Genomic DNA, 9,651 nt, shown 5'->3' with positions numbered 1-9,651 from the left:
CCTCAATACACTGAGTCCACTGGGGCAGGAAGGACAGGGTGTTGGGCACCAGGACTAGAGCTGAGTCGGGAGATCTTTGCCAAGTTCCCAGGGGTTGGCATCCTCGGGGTGGCAGTGCTGGAGAACACTCAGGGTTTGGTGCCCTCATGCCCACCCCCTCCAGGCAGCTGACTCTGACTGCACCAGGTGACGTGTGACCCTTCCAGCCAGCTATGCCCCTGCTGCCCAGCACCATGGGCCTGGCAGGCCTACTCTTCTGGGCAGGCCAGACAGTGAATGCCTTGATGCCCAATGCCACCCTGGCATTGGCCCAGACCGAGGGCACAGCTGTGTGGCCTCTGAGTGGCCTGGGGGTGCCCCGGTACCGGCGGAAACGCCACATCTCTGCTGGGGACATGAGTGCCTTACTGGATTATCACAACCACATCCGGGCCAGTGTACACCCACCTGCGGCCAACATGGAGTATATGGTGAGTTCCCATGCCCTCCCCTGTGCCCTTTCCAGCAACTGCCGGTCAACCCAGTGTGTTCTGGAAGGGCTGGACCATTCGCCAGCCTGGCCCCACCGGCCAGCATCTGGGGGGTCTGTGTCCTGAGGAAAGGGCAGGAATTGATCTACCCATTTAATGGATGAGAAAACTAAAGCAGTTGCACAGGTCCTCTTGGGAAGTAGGGTCAGCTAACTGCTACGTATGGAGCACCTACTGTGTGCCTACCCATAACCTACACTCAACTCTGAGGGGACTCCTCTTCCTTCAAGATGGGGATTATCATCTCCATTTTCCAATAAAGAAATTGAGATACAGAGAATTAATTTGCCAAAGGTCATCCAACTGGGATTCTAACCCAGGTCTGCCTGCTGCTAATGATTGTGGTCTTAGTGCTTGCTTCATACACTAAGATTGTGGTCTTAACAGACAGAATACTCCACCCCAGGGTTTGGGCTTCCTGCTAGAGACCTGCAGGGTAGGTGGCTGGAGCTTTCTGTGCAATTGTCTCTTTGCTTTAGGGTCTGATGGACACACAGACAGGAAGAGGATGCCAGTTATCACAGTGATGATTGCCTCTAGGAGGCAGAGTTTGGGGACAGGTGGTGGGGACTGGCACCTGAAGGTCTCAAGCAGAGGAAAACCTGCAAGTGACCAGCTGAAAAAGCTGAGATGTGTTTCCTTAAAGAGGCAGGGCCAGTGGCTGTCACCCCAATCCCCCAGAAGTCAGACTCTGGCATGGAGGAGGGGACCTTTCTCTTTATCGCAGTTCCTCCCCTAGAACCTTTGTCCCAGACCAACCTGGAGAGATAGGCTTCTAGCCCACCCACAGATTTCTTTAGGGAAAGAGGTTGCCAGTCCACCCCCCCTCCAAGACAAATACATGCTACAGCCTGAAAATTCCTATGCTTTTACAATGTGTCTATTCACTTGTGTGCTAGCTGCTGCTCAGAGCCAGGTACACTGGCTCTGTGGACACTGCTGAGAACAGGATGGACAAGTGTCTTCCTTCAGGGACACGATAGAAAACAAATATCCACAACACAAGATATGGGTAATAGAATGTCAAACAGGAATAAGGTGTTAAGATATGGGTAACATAATGTCAAGTAGGAATTAGATGTTGGAGAGGGGCGGGGATAGGAGCCAGGATGGCAGGCAGCTGGAGGTGGGGGTTATTAATTTGTTCATTGAAAGACTCATTCATTTATTGGCACAGTGACTGGCACGTGGAAGGTCCTTCATTTTTCAAACAGTGACACATTTACTGTGCATGCAAGGCACTCATCCTAATAAGTGTTTAATTATCATATGTGTGGTAGAACAGAGAGCGTTAAATATCTCACCATGGATCCCAGTAGGGTCAATGAATGTGGATTTGATGTTAGCATACCCCTTGCCTCAGTTTACCCCTTTGTTGCATAAAGAAAATATTCCTTTGCTTTTCCTAAGACTGTGAATCGGACAACCCTGAGGACATGTTTGGACCTGTTGCTTGGTATCCCTGTGTCTTCTTGGCTAGCTGGCTTCTGCCTGCAGGACAGGCATCTGACTAAAGTACCCTTTGCTCAAGGAGCCCTTTTTCTCCCACAGCGTCCCCAAAAGTTCCAGTCCCCTGTTTCACATTTTCACACCCACCAGGATTGTAATGATTGCTTAATGTCTCATCTTTACTAGACTGTGAGTCCTGGGTGCCTAGAAATACTGTTCAATATTTGCTGAATGAACAAATAAAATGAATGCATGACTCATATCTCTGAAAATCCCAGGAAGTCAGAGTGGAAGGAAATTGGTATTTTTTTAAAGTGATGCTTTTTCAAATTATAAAACTTGGGGCATTCACACATTGGAAAATTATGAAGCTGTTAGGAGAGATGAGGAGGGCATTCTCTATGTGCTGATGTGGATAACCACTAAGATAAGATAACCTGTTTGATTGAGTGAAAACAGCAAGGGGTCAGATAGACAGTTTGGCCAGCTGTCATTTGTGTGTGTGTGTGTGTGTGTGTGTATAATATATATATGAATATATAAATATTTTATATATACTTATATACAATTATATATATTTATTAATAGTATATATATATACACACTTGTGTATATATATATACTTGTACAGGTATAGAATATTTCTGGAAGAGGATGCCAGGAATCACAGTGATGGTTGCCTCTAAGGAGCAGGATGGCTAGAGGAACAAGTATAGGATTGAGATGAGAGACTTTACACTTTTCCTCCTTTGGGCATCTCATATATTATGTTTGTGCATGTTTTCACTCTGCAGAAAAAAACATTTTGAATTTGAATATTTAATGTTAAAATAAATATGTTTTAAGAATACAATAAATAAAATAAAAAGCCAGTTCCGTCCCCATCACCCTGGGCTCAGCCACTTGTAGGGACTAACTCCTGGGCAAATAGCCCCGGACCTGCTCAGAGCAGAGAACCTCCAGCTTGAAGTCCAGTTGTGGAGGGGGAAGGTTGCTGGAAGAGGAGTCAGAGGTCTGGGTGTGGGTCTTGGCTCTGGTGAGGACTTGCTGTCTCTGACTCAGTTTCCTAATTTGTCGAGTGGATTTGGTGCAGGGTTCCGAAGAGATGGAGTTAGTGGCACCAGGGAAATGTGCATCTTTGGATACTGCTGGGATGTTGGTGATGTCCCTCCTGGGGAATTTCATGGCCTTTCTTTCCCCAGGTCTGGGACGAGCGGCTGGCCAGGTCTGCCGAGGCCTGGGCCACCCAGTGCATCTGGGCCCATGGGCCCTCACAGCTGATGAGATACGTGGGCCAGAACCTCTCCATCCATTCTGGCCGGTGAGTGACCTTCTGCCCTTCCTTCTCTTGGTCCCTCAACAAAGTCCCCAAGCAAGGTGGTGGCAGAGCAGCTTCTCCGTTCCCCAGCCAGTGTCTTCCATCTTCTCTGCCTCCCCAGGTACCGCTCGGTGGTGGATCTCGTGAAGTCTTGGTCTGAGGAAAGGCGCCATTACTCATTTCCGGCCCCCAGGGACTGTCAGCCTCACTGCCCCTGGCGGTGCAGTGGCCCTGTCTGCTCCCACTATACCCAGGTACCGCTTTGTTGGGACTGAGGGCTGAGGGAGAACAAATCCTGGTAGCTTAGAAGAAAAAGAATGTGATGGAACAGAAATTATAGAACATACAGGCCCTATGGACTTCCTTCCATATGATAAGTGTATTCCTAGAAAGTTGTGTGTATATTGAGTTGAGCTGACCAGATCTTGTTCTGAGTGTCTTGGGTGGGCTCACCAGATTGTTTGACCACCAAAATGGAGATGTGTGATCTGACAAGTTCAAGAATGCTTTTGAATTCAGTAGGTCCAAACCTATTTTCTAGTATTTTCTGTCTTCTAAGGATCCTACTATCTTCTTCTCCTCCTTTTACTTCTTATTATAATTTTTTAAGTAGGTTCCACACCTAGCGTGGAGCCCAACACAGGGCCTGAACTCACAACCCTGAGATCAAGATCCGAGCTGAGATCAAGACTCAAACACTTGAATGCCTGGGTGGCTCAGTCAGCTAGGCACCTGCTTTTGGCTTAGGCTGGGATCCTGGGATCCTGGGATCAAGCCCCACAGGGGTTCAGCGGGGAGTCTGCTTCTCCCTTTGCCCCTCACCCCTGCATGTGAGCTCTCTCACTCTCACTCCCTCAAATAAATAAAATATAAAATCTTAAAGAAAAAAAGAGTTGAATGCTTAATCAGCTGAGCCACTCAGGTACCCCTAGGATCCCAGTATCTTAAAAAAAAAAAAGAAGAAGAAAAGAAATGCTAAAATAAGAGAACAAAAACTGTAGTATATTTTGTTTTTGTTTTTTTTTTCTGTAGTATATTTTGAGTACTAATATTGAATGTGTTACCACTTGTTACACATAAAAATATAATACGATATAATGTTGCAGGAAATGGGACCAAACCTTCCCATTGTAGGACAAATATTTTCTTTTGGTCTCTCCTTCTCTCTGTGATTCATTCAGAGTTAATGTCAGAAATCTACATTGGAGACCCTCTAGGAAATGTGAGGCCTAGACCAAATGTTCTTCCTGAAATTATTACCTTCGTTTTACCAAAGAAGACACTGAGGCACGGCATGGTTAAGTGACTTGGCCAAAGTCACACACTAGTGATATTGAGGTTCTGACCCAAGCCTGTTTAACTCCAAAGTTTGTGTTTTAACCTCTAACACAATAATGATCTTCAAATGGTAGTTGCTAGGGAAAAAAGAAAGAAAGAAAATGAATAGAACAGTACAGAAAATAAGAGCATAGATCACATGTGAAAAGATTAAATGTTGGTTCACAAAACTTTTGTCCCAAGTGCCTACGTGTTGTATGCTGAGTAACAATTCAAATTTATTCCTTACTGGTGGGTTGTAGTAAAATAAATTAAAAAAAAAAAAAAAAGCTTGAGAAACATTATAGCACAATGTGTCTCCAGGAACATTGGGACAGGCAGATTGCCTCCCCCCGGGAAGACCTCACCTAATGCATCCACCCTGAACCATGTCCAGGAGCCTCTCAGCCCCAAGGAACCTGGGCCCCCATCCCGAGTCCATCTCAAAGCCTCCCCTGTCATTGTCCTTCCTCAGATGGTGTGGGCTTCCTCCAATCGGCTAGGCTGTGCCATCCACACCTGTGGCAGTATCAACGTCTGGGGCAACACCTGGCATCAGGCAGTGTACTTGGTCTGCAACTATGCCATTAAGTAAGTACAGCACTGAGACAGGGCTGAGGGGCAGGGGTGGACCCTGAGTGCAATGAACAGAATTCCAAGAGAAGGAAAAAAGCCCAGGACACCCTGCCTTCTTCCCTTCTAAGTAAACTCGATACCATACAATCTGTTTTTTTTTAAATATTTATTTATTTATTTATTCATTCATTCATTCACGAGAGACACAGAGAGAGAGAGGCAGAGACACAGGCAGAGGGAGAAGCAGGCTCTATGCAAGGACCCCAACGTGGGACTCGAATCCGGGATCACGCCCTGAGTCAAAGGCAGGTGCTCAAACACTGAGCCACTCAGGCATCCCACAATCTGGTAGTTTTAGAGTCAATGAATCATTCTTTTTCTTTACTACCCCCCCCCTCAAATTCTTTAATTTCCTTTTCTATTGCCAAAAGTGACTGGAAGATAGACAGGACCAGGTCAGGTGGACACGTAGCCTCGCTGATGAAGTTAACAGTAGAGAATGTGGTTTAGATGTGCTAGACAAGCGAGTTGGCAAATATCTCGCTCTCGAATTAGAGCTGCACACCCATTGACCGGCAACACCTGACAACCACAGTCCTCTCCCAACAAGTGTAGGTAGCTCCTCTAAGCTCATCACAGAAAGTGGGGCAACCAAGAACACAGGCTCCCTGCAGCCAGGCACATCCCAAAGGAAAGAAAGGAAGGATAGAATGAGTGTGCTCAGCTCCTCCCTCCAGGCTCCCCAATCAGCTTGGTGGGAGAGAGGTCATGAGTGGCCTTTGTATGCAAGTCTCTTGGAAACATGGAGAAAGAGGGATGGGAGTTCCCATCCAACATACAACACACAAATTTGCCAACATTACTGATTCTCATATAAAAATAAGAAAAGTTCTATGTAAACCTGATATTTAGAATTTCAAGATTACATACTGATAACCACCTTTTACTCTCAAGTAGCCTTTCAGCACTTCCAAAATATTTTTGCCTCCTTATCTCATTGGAGAGATGAAAGAGAAAGGAAGGAAAGAAGGAGGGGTACTGGGAAAATGTTTTCTTTTTTTAAGAGCAAGAAACGATCAGAGAGGTTAGGTAATATATAAAAGTCACAGAGCCAGGAGGTAGCAGAACTGTTTGAAACACAAGTCTTGATTTCTAGTCTATGTTCTGTCTACTATACTATTCGAATGCTCTAGAAGTCACTGGTAGCTTGAACACAAATTCTCAAGCTATTTATTTATTTATTTATTTATTTATTTATTTATTTATTTATTTATTTATTTACTTTTTATGATATTCACACACAGAGAGAGAGAGAGAATGAGAGGCAGAGACATAGGCAGAGGGAAAAGCAGGCTCCATGCACCGGGAGCCCGACGTGGGATTCGATCCCGGGTCTCTAGGATCACGCCCTGGGCCAAAGGCAGGCGCCAAACCGCTGCACCACCCAGGGATCCCTATTTATTTGTTAATGGTGATATCTATTAAAAAGTATCAGCCCAGCTTTATCAGATACAAAAATACAAAGCAAGTTTTGTTACAAATAGCTTACTAGGCTGTTCCAATTTGAGGATACATTGAATTTTTGCAGCATTGAGTATCAACACTATAGTTGTTAAGATTTTCATGCTCTGGAGCAAGACTGTTAAGGTTCAAATTTGTGATTTAAATTCTTCATGCCTGTTTCTTCATTTGCAAAATGGGAATAAAATAGTACCTACTCACTGAATTAAGAGAAGTGATCTGACCCAGGTAACACCCCCAGGCTCATGATAACATGCTGTTGCTTACTGCTATGACCAGATCTGGGTGTGATGTCCAGCTCTCCCATGTGCATATAAGGACTTTGGAGAAGACGTTTCATCTCTCTGGACCTCGGTTTCCTCTTTTAAAATAGGGCTAATCCTACCTGTCTCACAGAGGATCACTGTACATAGTCAATGTACATTTATTTATTCAGCCCATAGTACGTGCTGAATAAATGGTGGCTGTTGTTATAACTGGGTTAGGAACTATTTAAGGGTGGGAAATAGATCTGATTCATTCCTATATCCTTTTACTACAGGGATCTCCCCCCCCCCTTTTTAAGCAAAACTTTTTTCCAAGTGGTTAAGTTGAACAAAAAAAAGAATGACTTTTATTCCATTACCCCCCAGATATTTCCACTTCCCATCTTCCCTGCCCTCAAATATCTGGGAGCACCTTTTGAAAACTGCACTCACAGCATCTGGCACAAATCCTGAAGCCTGAATTCCATGCTCTGGAAGTGTTTGTTGAATGAATAAGTGAATGAGCCCCATATAAAACCAGAAATGCATACTTTTCTAAGGACTTTGGCTGAGGTTACTTACAATCACTCAACAACCACTTTTAGAGAAAAAAAAAAAGATTCCATATCTGCCCATAAAGAGTGTTCATATGAAGTGTGAGAAAAGAAGACCCTGGACTTGCAAAGATTAACACTACAGGCTGGTGGTGAGATTACCAGGCAGCCATGAACATGAGTTTGGGGGATGATTTTAGGCCTTGAGAAGAGGAGGGAGAAAAAGAAAAATCTGTGCACTGGGACAGAGAAGAGAGATGTGGAAAGGTGGGCTATGTGAACAGGATCCACGGCTGCTAGAGCAGTCTAGAATGTCTGACCAAAAGCTACAGATGTGCTTCTGTAAGTGGGGAGATCAGCAAACTAGGACCCATGGCCAAAACCTCACCAGCTGCTTGTTTTAGTAAATAAAGTTTTATTGAAACACAGCCATGCCATTCATTTACATGTTATCTGATGCTGCTTTCAATGCAATAGAGATATCCTGCTCACAAAACCTAACATGTTTGCTATCTGGCCCTTTACCTGAAGAAATTTGCCAATCCTTGCACAGGTAAGGGGAAGCCACTAAACGTTTTTGAGCAGGAGAATGTGATGAAGGTGGTTTGTTTGTTTTTAATAGCTTTCTTGAGGTGTAATTCACATCCCATACCACTCACCCATTTGATGTGTACAACTCAATGGGTTTTGGTATATTAGATTATTAATCTGTTTTCATTATGCATATAGATATGAAATATTTATAACATAAAATTTGCCACTTTAATCATTTAGAAGGGTACACCTCGGTGGCAATTCATCATTTTGTGCAACCATTACCACTACCTACTTCCAGAACTATTCCATCACCCCAAAGAGAAGGTCTGTAACTATTAAGCCATCACTCTCTACCCTACTTCCCCTAAAAGGCCACAGTCTGTTGAGAGGACTAACTCAGGAGCAGGGAGGATGGAATTGGGATCTGGCCATCAAGAAAATGGGCAGTGGTGGCCATGACAAGTCTTCATGAGCATGTGCCCCCATGATCGGATTATACTCAGCATCTGATTATTCTAACTCCTATTTGCACAACACTTCTGTGAGGTCTAAAGTGTTTGCACATCATTTTTGTGGATACCATTTCATTTATTTTATTCAGAAGAAATAAGGTGGCTTATTTTGTCACCAGCTACCTGGTGGCAAAACCTAGGACCAGATCTCAGAGCTGCCTGGGTCGGGGATGGGAGGGAGGGTGGAGGGAATAAGAAGATCAATACTTACTGAAGTGTCAGGTATTTGCCAGGCACGGTGCTAGGTGCCCACACACACGGCTTCATTATTTGATCTTTGCCTCCTCCCTGTGAGGCAGGGGAGTCTCCTCATGGTTTTACAGTTGAAGAAACCAAGGCTTGCAGATGTGACTTGCCCAAGGTCACAAAGCCAGTCAGTGGCGGTGCTGAGATTTGGGAACCTATATGAAGGTTGCCCGCATTAACTCTCCTCTGTCCCTGTCTCCTTGGCATCTTTTCTCTTCCAGGGGGAACTGGATCGGCGAGGCACCATACAAGATGGGGAGGCCATGTTCTGCTTGCCCTCCGAGTTACCAAGGTACCTGCAGTAGCAACATGTGCTTCTCTGGACTCAAATCCAATAGGCTTCTGTGGTTTTAAATTTTTCCTGGGCCCCGGTGGTGCCTCTGGCCCTCCCCCAAAGACTTCTTCCCCAAAGACCAGGTGAAAGAATAATTGTTTTTTTAAAGGACTTTATTGGGCTCACACCACCGATCTGAATTTTTCCTTCCTGGTTCCTTCCATTCCCGAAATGTCCAGCATGTGCCAGAAAAAAATAACCTCCTGGCCTTCTGTCTTTCTTCTTACAGCTTTCTTCTCTCTGGCTTCCGGGAAAGAGGCTTGTCTTTTTCGATGACTAGGTGCTCAGAGAGTCAGAGCTGGATGGAGCTGTAGGGTGACAGCAGTTTTATGACTCTCAGGTCCCAAACCCACAAGTCTTTGTCCAACCAGTGAAGGGTATTTATTAAGCAATCTTTAGCCTGAAACCCACTTTCCTTCATCCACTAACAGCCAGACGTGGAGGACTTGTGGTTTGCTCCCTGAGTTGAGAACATTTCAGGTCCAAGCTTTTTAAAAAAAAAAATAATTGAA

The 9,651-nt window shown here is 44.9% G+C and overlaps 1 protein-coding gene across 1 annotated transcript; it reads left to right on the top strand.

Annotated features, from left to right (window-relative positions):
* Positions 1-212: 212 nt before the first annotated feature.
* R3HDML (R3H domain containing like) lies at positions 213-9,165 on the top strand. The gene is made up of 5 exons (XM_055342800.1): positions 213-470; positions 3,182-3,300; positions 3,419-3,551; positions 5,090-5,205; positions 9,027-9,165. The coding sequence occupies exons 1-5, from the start codon at positions 213-215 to the stop codon at positions 9,157-9,159; spliced, it is 759 nt and encodes a 252-aa protein (XP_055198775.1). The 3' UTR covers positions 9,160-9,165.
* Positions 9,166-9,651: the final 486 nt, after the last annotated feature.

This window comes from Nyctereutes procyonoides, unplaced genomic scaffold (assembly GCF_905146905.1).
Source record: "Nyctereutes procyonoides isolate TBG_1078 unplaced genomic scaffold, NYPRO_anot_genome, whole genome shotgun sequence".
Lineage (NCBI taxonomy): Eukaryota > Metazoa > Chordata > Mammalia > Carnivora > Canidae > Nyctereutes > Nyctereutes procyonoides.
Note: the sequence above shows the minus strand (reverse complement) of the source record. Positions and strands in the feature narration are given on the sequence as shown.

What these genes read in the sequence shown, in the direction of transcription:
- R3HDML (XM_055342800.1), top strand. Translation starts at nt 213, where the DNA reads ATGCCCCTGCTGCCCAGCACCATGGGCCTGGCAGGCCTACTCTTCTGG. An exon ending in TCTGCTCCCACTATACCCAG is followed by an intron (nt 3,552 to 5,089) that starts GTACCGCTTTGT and finishes GTCCTTCCTCAG; the next exon opens with ATGGTGTGGGCTTCCTCCAA. An exon ending in GTCTGCAACTATGCCATTAA is followed by an intron (nt 5,206 to 9,026) that starts GTAAGTACAGCA and finishes TTTCTCTTCCAG; the next exon opens with GGGGAACTGGATCGGCGAGG.